Source organism: Carassius auratus, chromosome 5 (genome assembly GCF_003368295.1).
Source record: "Carassius auratus strain Wakin chromosome 5, ASM336829v1, whole genome shotgun sequence".
Classification (NCBI taxonomy): Eukaryota; Metazoa; Chordata; class Actinopteri; order Cypriniformes; family Cyprinidae; genus Carassius; species Carassius auratus.
Genome location: NC_039247.1, coordinates 2,393,611 through 2,411,396, shown reverse-complemented (window position 1 = coordinate 2,411,396; position 17,786 = coordinate 2,393,611). Strand labels below are relative to the sequence as shown.

At 35.8% G+C, this 17,786-nt stretch overlaps 1 protein-coding gene across 1 annotated transcript in view; it reads left to right on the top strand.

Annotated features, from left to right (window-relative positions):
- The first annotated feature begins 6,123 nt into the window (after positions 1-6,123).
- The window catches only part of LOC113087091 (argininosuccinate synthase-like), an 18,280-nt gene continuing 6,617 nt past the window's right edge, over positions 6,124-17,786 (top strand). Inside the window, exons 1-10 of the mRNA XM_026255558.1 lie at positions 6,124-6,141; positions 6,332-6,400; positions 6,504-6,692; positions 7,328-7,384; positions 7,456-7,530; positions 8,689-8,759; positions 8,858-8,888; positions 10,952-11,042; positions 14,650-14,734; positions 14,897-14,961. Of these exons, the coding sequence (XP_026111343.1) occupies positions 6,124-6,141; positions 6,332-6,400; positions 6,504-6,692; positions 7,328-7,384; positions 7,456-7,530; positions 8,689-8,759; positions 8,858-8,888; positions 10,952-11,042; positions 14,650-14,734; positions 14,897-14,961 (751 nt within the window). The remainder of the gene's footprint in view (positions 6,142-6,331; positions 6,401-6,503; positions 6,693-7,327; positions 7,385-7,455; positions 7,531-8,688; positions 8,760-8,857; positions 8,889-10,951; positions 11,043-14,649; positions 14,735-14,896; positions 14,962-17,786) is intronic.

The following is a 17,786-nucleotide window of genomic DNA, read 5'->3' as shown; positions in this document are numbered from 1 at the left end:
AAATAAATACAGTTTTTTCGCAACTCCTCCCTGAAATCTTGTTCAATTTTGTTCAAAGTTTTATCAGATGAACTTCAGACCGGGCCTGACAGAAATGACTTAACAGATTTTTGATATTCACTCCCGTTCCAGAGATGTACGGCTCCAAAGTTGACCGTGCCTGTGCTTGTTGATTTATGCTAATTAGCTTAGCATGCTAATTAGCTAAAATGCTAAAACTTTTCTATTCACTCTAATGGGTTTCTTGAGCAATCTGGTTAACTTTGACAATGTTAGCATTTTTTAGCGTAGCATGCTAATCTGTCTAAAATGCTACTTCGGGCTTGTGAGAGAGATCATTCTCACACCTTAACTTCTCTTCTGTGCCGTGTAAATTGTGTGTCAACTAATGTGGCACACTTAGCTAAGGCGTTGGTTCTGAACCTGTGAGGTTGTGGGTTCGAAACCTGTATGGGAAAAGTTTAAAATTGGGTATAAAGTTGTCATTTTAAATCCTTTATTACATGGGTAAGAGCTGTACTAAAGTTTCTTAAAATGGGATCAAAAATAAGTGTGTTTTTGTAACTTCATTCTGTGTTCGTTCTCATCAGACCTTCTGATTTCACCTTATCTGTAATTCTGAATCTATCTGTTCTGGTAAAGTGCTGAAAAAGTTGCTTGAAAAACCCTTAAAAGCCAAAGAGCAATAAGGGCTTGGCCCCAGAAAGGCTGCTTGCAGCTTTAATTATTATTATTTAGGGGCCAAGCCCAGAGGGCTGTAGCCCCTATTGTATCTGTACGTTTTATTATTATTATTATTATTATTATTATTATTCTTCTTCTTCTTCTTCTCGTCCAATGGGAGTCTATGGTAGCCCTATGAAGGGAAAAAGGGAAAATGATGAAATTTGGCACACTTGTAGAACTGGTCATTATAAGTGACCTGACCAACTTTGGGGTCTCTAGGGCAAACTCTATAGCGCCACCACCAGCTCAAAATTTCAACATTCAAACGTTAATAACTCTTGAACCACTAATTCTATGAAAATAAAACTTAGTACATCTGTTTTGACTCTTCATGTAGATTCCATTCCATATCTTACATTAAGACTCCGCCCATTACAGTAGCGGCCATTTTGAAAAGTACAGTAATCAGTCTAAACACTACTCCTCCTTCAAAATTGGTCCAATTCTTCTGAAATTTGGCACAGATAATCTTTGGACTGAGCCGCACAGAATAGACTGAACAGAATTTTTTGAACACTAGTGAAAAAAAAAGTTATGATGCTGTGAACTTACAGAGGTTGACCTCAAATCGGTAGAGATGCTGTATCTCGGCCAAACTTTGATCAATCGATACCAATCTTGGTACACTTCATCTACACCATGATCTGGGGGTCCATGCTAAATTTGGGAACAGCGCCACCTATGGGTGTTGAGATACCAAAAATGCACTTTTTAGCTTATAACTTCTGAACAATTCATCAGAAAATTATGATCTTGATGTCTATGGTTTCTGTAGATCATTTCGAATCTGTGGATGTCAATTTTGTCAAGACCACCTGGACCACCCGTCCGCCATTTTGAAATTTGTCAAAAATTGCTCTAACTTTTGAACTACTGTACAAATCTTCACAAAAATCGATAGGCATCATCAACACCATGTGCCGGAAGTACCCCGGAAGTTGGAAGACAGCGCCACCTAGTGTTCAAGAGATATAACGATTCTTGCAAAACCCCTTATAACTACTGTAAATGTTGATCGATTTTTGTTATTTTTATGTCATTTTATTCCTTTGGTTATGCCGATTCTGAGGATGTCTCAATTGTCATTTTCCAACATGGCGTCTGTCCGCCATATTGAATGGAATGAAATACAGTTTTTTCGCTACTCCTCCCTGAAATCTTGTTCAATTTTGTTAAAAATTTTATCAGATGAACTTCAGACCGGGCCTGACAGAAATGACTCAACAGATTTTTGATATTCACTCCCGTTCCAGAGATATGCGGCTCCAAAGTTGACCGTGCCTGTGCTTGTTGATTTATGCTAATTAGCTTAGCATGCTAATTAGCTAAAATGCTAACACTTTTCTATTCACTCTAATGGGTTTCTTGAGCAATCTGGTTAACTTTGACAATGTTAGCATTTTTTAGCGTAGCATGCTAATCTGTCTAAAATGCTACTTCGGGCTTGTGAGAGAAATCATTCTCACACCTTAACTTCTCTTCTGTGCCGTGTAAGTTGTGTGTCAACTAATGTGGCACACTTAGCTAAGGCGTTGGTACTGAACCTGTGAGGTTGTGGGTTCGAAACCTGTATGGGAAAAGTTTAAAATTGGGTATAAAGTTGTCATTTCAATTCCTTTATTACATGGGTAAGAGCTGTACTAAAGTTTCTTAATATGGGATCAAAAATAAGTGTGTTTTTGTAACTTCATTCTGCGTTCGTTCTCATCAGACCTTCTGATTTCACCTTATCTGTAATTCTGAATCTATCTGTTCTGTAAAAAGTGCTGAAAAAGTTGCTTGAAAAACCCTTAAAAGCCAAAGAGCAATAAGGGCTTGGCCCCAGAAAGGCTGCTTGCAGCTTTAATTAGGGGCCAAGCCCAGAGGGCTGTAGCCCCTATTGTATCTGTATGTTTTATTATTATTATTATTATTATTATTCTTCTTCTTCTTCTTCTTCTTCTTCTCGTCTAATGGGAGTCTATGGCAGCCCTATGAAGGAAACATGGGAAAATGATGAAATTTGGCACACTTGTATAACCGGTCATTATAAGTGATCTGACCAACTTTGGGGTCTCTAGGCCAAACTCTATAGCGCCACCAGCAGTCCAAAAATTCAACATTCAAACGTTAATAACTGTTGAACCACTAATTCTATTAAAATAAAACTTAGTACATCTATTTTGTCTCTTTATGGAGATTCCATTCCACACCTTACATTAAGACTCCGCCCATTACAGTAGCAGCCATTTTGAAAAGTACAGTAATCAGTCTAAACAATACTCCTCCTTCAAAATTGGTCCAATTCTTCTGAAATTTGGCACATAAAATCTTTGGACTGAGCTGCACAGAATTGACTTAACAGAATTTTTTGAACACTAATGAAAAAAAAGTTATGATGCTGTGAACTTACTGAGGTTGACCTCAAATCGGTTGAGATGCTGTATCTCAGCCAAACTTTGATCAATCGAAACCAAACTTGGTACACTTCATCTACACCATAATCTGGGGGTCCATGCCAAATTTGGGAACAGCGCCACCTATGGGTGTTGAGATACCAAAAATGCACTTTTTGGCTTATAACTTCTGAACAATTCATCAGAAAATTATGATCTTGATGTCTATGGTTTCTGTAGATCATTTCGAATCTGTGGAGGTCAATTTTGTCAAGACCACCTGGACCACCCGTCCGCCATTTTGAAATTTGTCAAAAATTGCTATAACTTTTGAACTACTGTACAAATCTTCACAACAATTGATAGGCATCATCAACACCATATGCTGGAGGTACCCCGGAAGTTGGAAGACAGCGCCACCTAGTGTTCAAGAGATATAACGATTCTTGCAAAACCCCTTATAACTACTGTAAATGTTGATAAATTTTTGTTATTTTTATGTCATTTTATTCCTTTGGTTATGCCGATTCTGAGGATGTCTCAATTGTCATTTTCCAACATGGCATCTGTCCGCCATATTGAAAGGAAATAAATACAGTTTTTTCGCAACTCCTCCCTGAAATCTTGTTCAATTTTGTTCAAAGTTTTATCAGATGAACTTCAGACCGGGCCTGACAGAAATGACTTAACAGATTTTTGATATTCACTCCCGTTCCAGAGATGTACGGCTCCAAAGTTGACCGTGCCTGTGCTTGTTGATTTATGCTAATTAGCTTAGCATGCTAATTAGCTAAAATGCTAAAACTTTTCTATTCACTCTAATGGGTTTCTTGAGCAATCTGGTTAACTTTGACAATGTTAGCATTTTTTAGCGTAGCATGCTAATCTGTCTAAAATGCTACTTCGGGCTTGTGAGAGAGATCATTCTCACACCTTAACTTCTCTTCTGTGCCGTGTAAATTGTGTGTCAACTAATGTGGCACACTTAGCTAAGGCGTTGGTTCTGAACCTGTGAGGTTGTGGGTTCGAAACCTGTATGGGAAAAGTTTAAAATTGGGTATAAAGTTGTCATTTTAAATCCTTTATTACATGGGTAAGAGCTGTACTAAAGTTTCTTAAAATGGGATCAAAAATAAGTGTGTTTTTGTAACTTCATTCTGTGTTCGTTCTCATCAGACCTTCTGATTTCACCTTATCTGTAATTCTGAATCTATCTGTTCTGGTAAAGTGCTGAAAAAGTTGCTTGAAAAACCCTTAAAAGCCAAAGAGCAATAAGGGCTTGGCCCCAGAAAGGCTGCTTGCAGCTTTAATTCTTCTTCTTTTTCTTCTTCCTCTCCAATGGGGGTCTATGGCAGCCCTATGAAGGGAACATGGGAAAATGATGAAATTTGCCACACTTGTAGAGGTGACCATTATTAGTGATCTGACCAACTTTGGGGTCTCTAGGACCAACTCTACAGCGCCACCACCAGTTCAAAAATTCAACATTCAAACGTTAATAACTCTTGAACCACTAATTCTATGAAAATAAAACTTAGTACATCTATTTTGTCTCTTCATGGACATTCCATTCCACACCTTACATTAAGACTCCGCCCATTACAGTAGCGGCCATTTTGAAAAGTACAGTATTCAGTCTAAACACTACTCCTCATTCAAAATTGGTCCAATTCTTCTGAAATTTGGCTGAGATGTTCTTTGGACTGAGCCGCACAGAAATGACTGAACAGAATTTTGATTTTCGTCTTTGTTCAAAAGTTATTTAATTGTGAACTTAATGAGGCTGACCTAAAATCGGTTGAGATGCTGTATCTCGGCCAAACTTTGATCAATCGATACCAAACTTGGTACACTTCATCTACACCATGATCTGGGGGTCCACGCCAAATTTGGGAATAGCGCCACCTATGGGTGTCGAGATACCAAAAATGCACTTTTTTGCTTATAACTTCTGAACAATTCATCAGAAAATTATTATCTTGATGTCTATGGATTCTTTAGATCATTCCGGATCTGTGGATGTCAATTTTGTCAAGACCACCAGGACCACCCGTCCGCCATTTTGAAATTTGTCAAAAATTGCTATATCTTTTGATCTACTGTACATATCTTCACAAAAATCGATAGGCATCATCAACACCATGTGCTGGAAGTACCCCGGAAGTTGGAATACAGCGCCACCTAGTGTTCAAGAGATATAACGATTCTTGCAAAACCCCTTATAACTACTGTAAATGTTGATCAATTTTTGTTATTTTTATGTCATTTTATTCCGTGGGTTATGCCGAATCTGATGATGTCTCAATTGTCATTTTCCAACATGGCGTCTGTCCGCCATATTGAATGGAATGAAATACAGTTTTTTCGCTACTCCTCCCTGAAATCTTGTTCAATTTTGTTCAAAATTTTATCAGATGAACTTCAGACCGGGCCTGACAGAAATGACTGAACAGATTTTTGATATTCACTCCCATTCCAGACATGTACAGCTCTGAACTTGACCGTGCCTGTGCTTGTTGATTTATGCTAGTTAGCTTAGCATGCTAATTAGCTAAAATGCTAACACGTTTCTATTGACTCTAATGGGTCTCCTGAGCTATCTGGTTAACTTTGAGCAACGTTAGCATTTTTTAGCGTAGCATGCTAATCTGGCTAAAATGCTGCTTCGGGCTTTTGAGAGTTAATTCTCACACCTTAACCTCTCTTCTGTGCCATGCAAACAGTGTGTCAACTAATGTGGCGCACTTCGCTAAGGCACTCGTCCCAAACCCGAGAGGTCGTGGGATCGAATCCGGGGTGGGTAACGTCGATCCGATGGAAGTTACGTTTTGGCCGTTTTGCTTCGTCCCGCTCGTTGCTCTGGCTACAGCCCTTCAGGGCTTGGCCCCGGTATCGCTGCTTGCAGCTATATTATATATTGTATTCATTTTAATTTCAGTTTTAATTGTAGGTAATTGAAGCAATTTGGCAACTAGCTGAAATAATATATATTTAGTTTTATTTCAGAACAGAGAGGAAGGTGATGCACAGGGACACAATGGTGAAAGAAAAGAGTTTTTCAAAAGCATCAAGGTTTTATTAAAAATAAAATAAAATTGTGAATAGTGTGACTTGAGGTCGTGAAAAACAGCGTCTAATGAAATCAGTAGAAAATGTACAGCTCTTTCTGAGATCATTAAAAGTAAATCTACCTCACTAACGATATAAATCCCCTCTTTATTAAACTGAAGGCCAATATTGGACAGGACGAGGACTTCGATGCTGCGAGGAAGAAAGCAGAGAAACTTGGAGCCAAGAAGGTAAAGGATAGAAACTCTCCAGACTGTGAGTGTGTGTTCATGTGCTTCAGGTGTTCATCGAGAGCTCTGTGTGTGTGTGTGTGTGTGTGTGTGTGTGCTGCAGGTGTTCATCGAGGACCTGCGCTCAGAGTTTGTTCAGGAGTTCATCTGGCCCTCGGTGCAGGCCAACGCCGTCTATGAGGACCGCTATCTCCTGGGCACATCTATCGCCCGGCCGTGCATCGCCCGCAGACAGGTGCAGATCGCCCGGAGAGAAGGAGCGCAGTACGTCTCTCACGGAGCCACAGGAAAGGTGCTCACTTCAGAATAAACCTGTTTTCAGAGCGTTCCCTTCACACTTACTTCAGCAGTGAACTGGATTTGGTTCATTAGAAATGTTATGTACTGTGTGTGCCTATGAAGATTGACTTCTATTGTCACATGGCGAGCATGATTTCATTAAGTACAGCATGTTCCTGGAACAACACTCCAATCAACCAATCAGAATTGAGATATAACTTTTCAGGAAATATCTGTTTTAGGCTTACAATCAGGATTAGGTGCTTCTACAGCCTTGTTAATCAGATATCATTAGCCACTGATTTCAAGAATAAATTATGAGTAGGGTTAGGTTTAGGGGTAGGGATTGGGTTTATTCTATATCTTTGGACAATAATGTTGATCCAGGAACATTGTCATATATATATAAAACTTTATAGGTTGCATTTATAGGTTGCTTTAAATGCACCATCATGCAATTTTTTAAAAAAAACAATAAAGTTAATGAAGTAAAGAAGTTTCAGCGTTAGAATATTGTTTTACTCCAGTCATTATTTTCTGAAGCCCATCTATGAAATGCACACCTCAGATGTTGTGAACACACAGAAGGGTGTGAGGGGATGTGTGTGTGTGTGTGTGTGTGTGACCGGTTGTGTTGTGTGTTCTCAGGGGAATGATCAGGTCCGCTTCGAGCTGACGTGTTACGCTCTCTATCCTGAAGTGCAGGTGAGATCAGATCCATCAGGAACTCATCATCTGTGTGTGATCCGTCCTCATGTCTGCGTCTCAATCCTCAGATCATCGCTCCCTGGAGGATCCCAGAGTTTTACAGCCGCTTCCGAGGCAGGACGGACCTGATGGAGTACGCCGAGGTGCAGCGCTAAAATACAGCCTTCTGAGAAGAAGGAAAACTCAGATTGTGCTCAGATTTACAGAGTTTCACAGACTGCAATCAGAACCCAGGGACTTTTATTATTGCAGATATTTATCAGATTATTTCCAAATGTGCCCACTAGGAGGCATCAGAAACCTTCGCAAAAGATTTAAAATGAGACAAAACATCTAAAAATGTTGAGAATTAGAGAGAATTTTAAAAGTGTGATTTCTAGATTTTTCTATAATTTTTTTTTTTTTGTTGTTGTTGTTAGAAATGGCAGAGAAAATGCTTATTTAAATTATTTGCATTTAATTATTTAAAACAACTAGAAAAGTCTGTACAATTACATATTCATGCATTCATTAGTCATAAAGAGTGAATATGCACTTATTGAAACTTCTGAAACTACAGAATTATTTAAAGAATTATTTATATACTTTAAATTGTAAAATATTTGTTAAATATTTTGGAAGATCTTTGGTTATTATCTAGGACTTAAAAATGGCAGATCTAAAAGATTATAGTGTTATTTTAGTATTTTTGATTTTGATTATTTTTTTTACTTTTGTGTTTCTTTTTTTTTTAAATATGTCTATATAGTTTTTATTTAAAAAAATTTTTATTGTAGTTTTAGTTTTTTAGTACTTTAAGTTTTTATTTTTCATATTTTATTTATACAATTATTATTATTATTATTATTATTATTATTATTGTTTTACTTAATTTTATTCATTTATACATTCACAATAAGGAAATACAAACATTATCAATGTATCACTTTAAAATAATCACACAAGTAAAGATATTATTAAATACATTACAGTATTGAATACTTTTTAAACACTATTTTATACATTTTACATAAACAAGTCCTATTCGTTCCCCATATGAAAACAATAATAATAAAATAAAAAATTTAAGGATGGAGGAGAAAAGAAATAAATGAGAAAAAATATGATTTAATTTCAATTAACAAAAGTGTTTTTTTTTCTTCTGGTTGTATTTTGGTTCAGTGATTTGGGACGCTCTCCTGATTCAGTGCACTAGATGGAGCTCCAGTCCTTCTATGTTTACCCCAATGTGTTACTTCAAGTTTTTTTATTTGCTGAATTTCCTTTTCTGATTGAGAGTTGTGTCTGTGTTCCTGGTTCAGAAGCACGGTATTCCTGTTCCGGTCACTCCGAAGGCTCCGTGGAGCATGGATGCCAATCTCATGCACATCAGGTGAAGTCCGTCTCAAAGAACACTCTCTGTTTTCTTTACTGCTGTTATTGCATTAAAAAAGAGAGAAAAAAAAGTAATAAAAATGTCTTTTTTAACAGCTATGAATCTGGAGTTCTGGAGAATCCGAAGGTAAGAGATCAAAGCTCAGGAATTTCAAAACATATAAATCAATGAAAGCTGAGAGGTGAACAAATAAACAAATAAACGTTCCTCATGTGAATCTCACAAAAAACTGAGGTCTGGATCATCAAGTCAGTTCAGATCCATTCAGAAAAAAACTGGCATTAACATGATGGGAAGAAAGAGAAACAATCTCATTCCATTTCTTCTATTTCTAAATTCATTGCAGTTCTGACTGCTTTCAACAAGCTCAACAAACCAGCAATGTTAGTTTATTTATTTATTTATTTTAAGTTTGTTGTACGAACATTAAGGGAATGTTACAATGCCTGATTTTGAAAACGTCATAGAAACGTTACTTTTGAATATTCTGAAACAAGTAACATTTAAAAATCTTCAAGCCTCAGAAAAAGCGTTTCATGAGCAATGTATAAATAACGTTTCTGTGCCAACGTTTTGAGAACGGATCAATTAAAATCTTGATTTAAAAAATGAGAGATGATCATATAATAATCACAGCGATTGTCATGCAGTGAATCGTTCCGTTAATTCTTTAATCTCATGATTTTGATCAGTTCAGTTCATGCAGTTTTTAATATTTAGATATTTTCTGTTGATCTGATGCTAAATTCATTGTAGATGTTTTTGAGTCTCTATTTCACTCTGTTCTGCATTTTGCTCAGATTTTCCCTTGATTTTATCCCTCCATTTAATAAAAACTGGTAGTTCCTTAATTTGTACATTTGATGGGGAGAAAAATAAATGATCTGATTGCATTTTCCGCAGTTTTACACAAATTGCGTTTCTGACTGCATTCACCGCTAACAAAAAATGTACCGAAAACAGTTTTAAAAGTTATTGAAAAATTATTTCAGGAAGTTCAAAATGTTAGGTCTTTTTCAATGTTTTCATTTGGGCTTTGTTTAAATGTTAAGGGGATATTCCATTGTACAATTGTCAATTATTATGGGCACTTTCTTCTGAATGTTAAAAAACGTCTCAGAAATAAAACTTTCCATGAACATGAACTTTAACGTTCTCGCAAGATTCTCTCAGTGTTATGAGTTTTCTGGTCTTTAATGTTCTCAAATGGTTAACACAAAAACATAGTTTATTCATTATTCATGGAATATCTCTCATTGGACGTTTGTCTAATGTTTTTTAAATGTTACAAGTTGTTTCAGAACATTCAGAGAACATTAAAAGTAAAGTTTCTATAAAGTTGTTAAAATGATACATTGAAACCAAACAAAAACATAAAAAAAGATAATTAAAAATGTTTTTTACGTTGTATTTGCATATGTAGAATGCACAACGTTCATCTCAACAAACTACGTTCATCTTACATGCATTTAAAGTGAATCCGACACCAGATGCATGGATTTATACATCTGATAAAATGCTTCAGACTCTGCGCACAAACAGCGTTTGGACTCATTCTACCCATTCATTTGATCCTTCCAGATGGTTCTTCACATGGCTTTTAAGGCCATTTCACCAATTTTAGTACATATAATTTCAGTATTTTAAGATATAAAGTCAAAATTGTAGATATAAAGTCAGAATTGTGAGATAAAATCAAAGAACTGTGAGATAGAAATTCAGAATTGTAAGATATAATGTCAGAATTAAGAGATAAAAATGCAGAATTTTAATATAATCTCAAAATTGACATATAAATCAGAATTTGGAGATAATAATGCAGAATTGCGAGAGAAATGTAACTTTTTTTATTTGTTTATCTCGTGGCTGAAACAAGCTTCCATACGAATTGCTTGCGTTCTTCTTTTGTGAGTCTCTTTGGATAAAAGTGTATGCTGAAACCATAGATGTAAATATATTAAATCAGTTTATTGTTCATATTTGATCATTTATATATACTATTATAACCATGCAGGTGTGTATTTTCCACTCTGTCAGACTGAAGAGTTTTACTGATGTTACTCAAGTGTATGAGATCATACGAGCTCTTTTCTCTTGATGAATCGGCTCGCCTCACGAACAGCAGGTTGTGATAAAGATAACTGTTGAATGACTGTTGAATTAAAGCCGTCGTTTCTGATGTTCATCAGAATCACGCTCCTTCAGATCTCTACCAGATGACCAGGAACCCAGAAGATTCACCGAGTGAAGCAGATGTGCTGGAGATTGCCTTCGCTAAAGGTGAGTGAATGTGGCTCAATGCTGGTCTGTTCAACACTTCACACAAATGTGCTGCAAACTGCTGTTTCGAAGCAACACATGCACAAATCTCATGCTCTATAATGAGTGAACTATTTCTGCTATCTAACATTAACACATTAATTACAGGAAGAAATTTTTTGAATTACCAAAATGTACTATTACTAGTTAGAGCAATGAATTAAGGTTAAATCTAAATAAATTGCATGAATGTAAAATCCTGACCTCCCGTCGCCGGCCCACTCCTGTAAAGACCTGGTTTATCTTTCTATTCTGCTCCGTCTTTTCTTGTCCTCACTTTCTCAGCACAGAAAAAAAGAATTTTAACGACCAAACCTTGTCCCTCTTGTCATTTTAACCCCCGTTTCTTTGCAACGTCTTCTCAAAAGGAGAACGGCGTGAAGGACGGGGAAAGAGTGGAAAAATGTAAAGCGGTAATTTTTCCTACAACTGTGTCTTGTGTCCTATTGTTGCTTTTCTAACACTGAGAGAAAGAGTGTGGTGCATGTGGAGAGAGAGAGAGAGAGAGAGAAGGGGCTGAGAGACTCAGTGTTTCATTTATTTGAACTTTTAATCTAATTATTAACTATTTGAAGGGCTCTTTTGGGTGCCCTGTGGCCTAAGGACTCTGGATATGGGAATCAAAACTTGGCGTTCGAGAATATTTGTCAAGGCCAAAAGTGTCATGATTTACTCTTTCCCATGCAACAACATTTCAAAGTGACTTTTATGTTTCAGAAAGTGCAGAAAATGTCATGAGAGTTGACCTGTGCCGTATTGTGCAGTCGAACATGACCAGGGTTATTATAGTTTACTCAAACAAAAATTACAACTCAAACCTTAAAAAAAACTATGATTTTTATTCAGTTAGTTCCCAAGGAAATCTTTCTCATTTTTATTTAGTTGAACATAGTGAACTAAAATAACTAAAGTTAAATAATAAAATAAAAGTGAAATGCATACATCAATAAAAAACAACAACATGAAGAACACACAAAGTTACTAAAATTTTAAATAAATAATAAAAATGTAAATATGAATATAAAAACGAATTCCAACTATTAATAAAACTATAATAGAATCGCATTGATACACTGTAACGAAGCACCATTTTTGATATGAGAGAAATTATTATTGAATATCATCTTATGCTTTTTTTGGAGCTTGACAGACAGATTAAAAATTCAAATGTCAAATTTAAAATTAATATTAATAACTAGGTGAAGATTATTATTTATTTATTTACGATTTACGATTATTTACGATTAACAAGTAACTAGCATGTTGTTAGCATGGTTAGCAAGTGACTAGCATATTATAAGCATGACTAGCAAGTGACTATCATGTTTTCTAGCATGATTAGCAAGTTACTAGCATGCCGCTAGCATGTTTCTAGCATGATTAACATGTTATTACCACGATTAACAAGTAACTAGCATGTTGTTAGCATGATTAGTAACTGACTAGCATATTATTAGCATGAGTAGTAAGTGACTATCATGTTGCTAGCATAATTAGCAAGTTATTAGCATGTCACTAGCATTGTTTCTAGCATGTTACTAATATGTTGCTAGCATGATTATCAAGTGACTAGCATGTTGTTAGCATTATTAACAAGTGACTAGTCTGTTTGTAGCATGATTAGCATGTTACTAGAATGTTGCTAACATGTTGCTAGCATTATTAGCAAATAACTAGCATGTTATTGGGATTTAACATGGTTGTCATTAAATTAGCAATTATTATTGAATAACAACTTAAATTTGAGTCTGTTCTACTCAAACGGTCATATGACTGTTAGTCTATGTACTAATATAAGGAAACGTTTATGCTGTTTTAGGAACTTTTTGAAGAGGCGGTTTCTGTGAACTGTTATTGATTCAAAATTCAAATTTTAAATTCAAGTTAATGTTTAAAACTACTTGAAGATTTTTCCAATTGTCCTGCATGGAAAAATAAACAACGTTAGAGTAATGACATGAGTGTGAGTAACTAATGATTCAATGATTATCATTTACAGCTGTGAGCAGGCGAGCAGGCTTTCCTCCGTCAGCGTGCTAAATGCTAATCAGACCCGTGTAGGGATCTTTTCTTTCTCCTTCTAAAGTCTTCTCCGCCCTCTTTTCCTTCAGTCCCCCCCCCCCCCCAATTCATTCGTATCCTCCGCCTCTGTCTGGCCTCTGAGCCGCTCATTTTATGTGCTATAAGTCAACTATTCAGCGTGATTTATGTTTGGGAGTCGAGTGTGTTTGTGCTGACGGGGGGGCTGGAATACAAGCAGACCGATCTGATCACAGCCACGAAAATATTTAAAGACAATTAAACATGAAATATATGCCACTTATTTACATAAAGAAAGATACTTACATTTTCAATTTATTCAAACTGACAAACAATAGATGTATAGCTGAAAATGAAGATTAAAACCTCTATCTATCTATCTATCTATCTATCTATCTATCTATCTATCTATCTATCTATCTATCTATCTATCTATCTATCTATCTATCTATCTATCTGTCTGTCTGTCTGTCTGTCTGTCTGTCTGTCTGTCTGTCTGTCTATCTATCTATCTATCTATCCATCCATCCATCCATCCATTTACCATCCATCCATCATCCATCCATCTGTCCATCCATCCATCTGTTCATGTATCATCCCTCCATCCATTTATCATCCATCCATCATCCATCCATCCATCTGTCCATTAATCATCCATCCATCATCCCTCCATCCATCCGTCCATCTATCTATATCTCTCCATCCATCCATCATCATCCCTCCATCCATTTATCATCCATCCATCCATCTGTCCATTAATCATCCATCCATCATCCCTCCATCCATCCGTCCATCTATCTATATCTCTCCATCCATCCATCCATCATCCCTCCATCCATCCATCTATCATCCCTCCACCCATCAGTCTGTCCATCCATCCATCCATCCATCTGTCCATTTATCATCCATCCATCCATCTATCATCCCTCCATCCACCCATCGATCCATTGATCCATGTCCGTCTCTCCATTTATCTGTCCATCCATCTATCATCCATCCATTCATCCATCCATCCATCATCCCTCCATCCATCCGTCCATTTATCATCCATCCATCCATCATCCCTCCATCCATCCGTCCATTTATCATCCATCCATCTATCCATCCATCCATCTATCTATCATCCCTCCATCCATCCATCCATCCGACCCTCCATTCATCCATCCATCCCTCCATCCATCTGTCCATTTATCCTTCCATCCATCATCCCTCCATCCATCCGTCCATTTATCATCCATCCATCTATCCATCTATCTATCATCCCTCCATCCATCCATCCGTCCCTCCATTCATCCATCCATCCCTCCATCCATCCATCCATTTATCATCCATCCATCTATCCATCGTTCTATCATCCATCCATTCATCCATCCGTCCCTCCATCCATCCATCCGTCCCTCCATCCATCTGTCCATTTATCCATCCATCTATCATCCCTCCATCCATCCATGTCTGTCTCTCCACCTCTCCACCTATCTATCCATCCGTCTATCTCTCCTCCTCTGACTGATGTGTGTGGTTCTCTCAGGTGTTCCAGTCAGAGTCACTCATGTGAAGGAAGGGAAGTCCAAGGACACGCCTCTGGAGATCTTCTGCTATCTGAATGAGATCGGGTGAGCAGAACCTGTTAGAGACCATGACTTCAGGAGTCAGAGCTTGTGTTTCAGCCGTGTAAACGTGCAAATGTCATTTGGTACAGTAAGTGTATGAGTCACTGGAGAATATGTGCATTTCTGTTTGTCTCTTGATCAATAAGCCACTCTCTGGTTTCACAGTGGAAAGCATGGTGTGGGGAGAATCGATATCGTGGAGAACCGCTTCATTGGAATGAAGTCCAGAGGTACCAATTTTAGATTTTTTATCCAGAGCAACTTACATTGCCTTCAAGTTAAACATTTGATCAGTTCATGAATTCTCTGGGAATCAAACCCATGACCTTGGCATTTCTAGTGCCTATAAATCTCCATGAATGAAACATATTGTCATATGAACTAAAAACATACATAAACCCCATTAGAAATTGGAACAATTTTGTATATTAGCATACATATTTAACCCATTCAAACACGTATGTGTAGTAAAATGCTGGACATATATTTCATGGAACATTGTTTGTGTATGTGTTGTTTTAATATTGCATGTTATAATAGTGTAGGAATATAAATGTACTATTATTAAACAAAACAAATAATAATGTATATACTAAACTTCACACTTTATAAATAGATAATTATTTGGTAAAACATTTTTGGTAATAGATCATATAAAAATAAAAATGCTAAAATTATATAATAATTATACTAAGGAATATTAATTTATAATATTATTATAAACAAATTAATAATAAACTATCTTTTAAACTTATTTCAATATGTAATATATTTTTATTTATTATTTTGTTATAAATAATTAAATACAGAAATTATGATAAAATTATATTCATGTCACTACAATGTAAGAATATTAGCTATTATAAACTAAATAAATAATAAACTATATATTAAATGCATAAACACCTATTTTAGTAAATATTTGCATAATAAATCATATTTAATCATAATAATATATAAAATAATAAAAAATGCATCACGGTTTCCACAAAAATATTGAGCAGCACGACTGTGTTCAGTTCATCTGTGTTTCTTGAGCAGTAAATCCTCATATTATTCTGATTTCTGAAGATCATGTGACACTGAAGACTGGAGGAATGATGCTGAAAATACAGCGGAGCATCACAGAAATACACTACACTTTAACACAGATTCACACAGAAAACAGATGTTTTACATAACAATAATATTTCACTATTTTGTGATCAGCTTTGGTGAGACTATAGTTAAAAACTATAATAGTATATGAATAAAATTACATTGACACTGTTCCGCCTTAACATGTGCTAAAATCATGATTTTAACACTACAAAATGTAAAAAAATAAAGAAAATTTTCATGGTAACGATGTTTTTATTAGAAATTAAAGACTGGTATTTCTATAAAGATACAATTGTGTAATTATAGGAAACCATAATAAAAGTGTTGGCATTTGATAAAATCAGGACATTTAGCTTTTATTTCTTTGTCTTGATAATATTCTGCTAATATTTACAAATGAAGTCAATTAAAATTTTTGCTAACAAAAATTAAAAACCAGTGTTTAGTATTTATTTATATAATACTATAGGTTTTATTCATATTTGAATTAGCTTTAATTAATTAATTTATTTTGTGTATATATATATATATATATATATATATATATATATATATATATATATATATATATATATATATATATATATATATATATATATTATTTAGGTTTCATCTATTTTAGTTTTACTTCTATTAATTTTAGTGCTTCGGCTTTTTGAACTCTTTTCAGTTAATTGCCAATGAAACTTTTAAAATTTTAGTTTAGTTTGTAATAATTTCAGCTATTAACACAAGTGTGTGTAATAGTTTTGGTGAATACGTGTGTCGTGCCGCGGCCTCAGGCTTGAGTTATTAAGCTCTTTAAATCAGGTACTGTGTGTGTGTGTGTGTGTGTGTGTTCAGAGGACAGTCTTTGAAGTGTTAAAGCAGCATTAACGCCACCGGAGTCAGGAATGATAAGCCACGAGCCATTTGACCTCACCACCGTCCACATCTCTGCTGAGTAAAGATGCTTGTAAATCAGTCCTTCATCTCTCAGGATCTTAATTCCTGAAGAGACTTTTATCAGATTTTCCTGACGGAAGCGCAGTGCTTTAGTTGCTAAATCCTGCAGAGTCTTAATGTATCAGATTGCCACTTTTCAGGACTTAAGAGATGTGGGTAATTTTTTAAGTCTTGTTTTGGGCAGCAGAGGTTTGGTCTGAGCTTCTGCCTCCAGGGACGGAGATTGTTTTACACCAAAGACTCTTAGAAGTCAAAAAGTTTTAATAGAAGAATTCTTCGGTCTCAAATGAGCTGTTTTGTTGTCTTTTTCATTGTTTCTGTGTGACAATCTTAAATACTGTGTGTTTGCTTTATATAAATAAATGAATAAATGAATGAATGAATGAATGAATGAATGAATGAATAAAAAAAAATATATATATATATAACTTTAGGATCAAAATAATAAAAACAAATTAAGCAGTAATGATGATGGAAATTCAGCTTTGATCACAGAAATAAATTATATTTGAAAGTGAAAGTGAAAGTGAAGTGGCATTCAGCCAAGTATGGTGACCCATACTCAGAATTTGTGCTCTGCATTTAACCCATCCGAAATGCACACACACAGAGCAGTGAACACACACACACACTGTGAGCACACACCCGGAGCAGTGTTCATCATTTATGCTGCGGCGCCCGGGGAGCAGTTGGGGGTTCGATGCCTTGCTCAAGGGCACCTAAGTCGTGGTATTGAAGGTGGAGAGAGAACTGTACTCCCCCCACCCACAATTCCGTCCGGCCCGAGACTAGAACCCACAACCCTTCGATTGGGAGTCCAACCCTCTAACCATTAGGCCACGACTTCCCCCAATATTTTATAGTATATTAAAATAAAAACCATTATTTTATATTGTAAAAACATTTAGCAAGATTATTGTTTATTAATTAATTATTGTACTAAATTGAAATAAGAAATAGTTATATATGCAATTTTGTTGACATTTGATATAGTTTTTTAGTTTTAGTT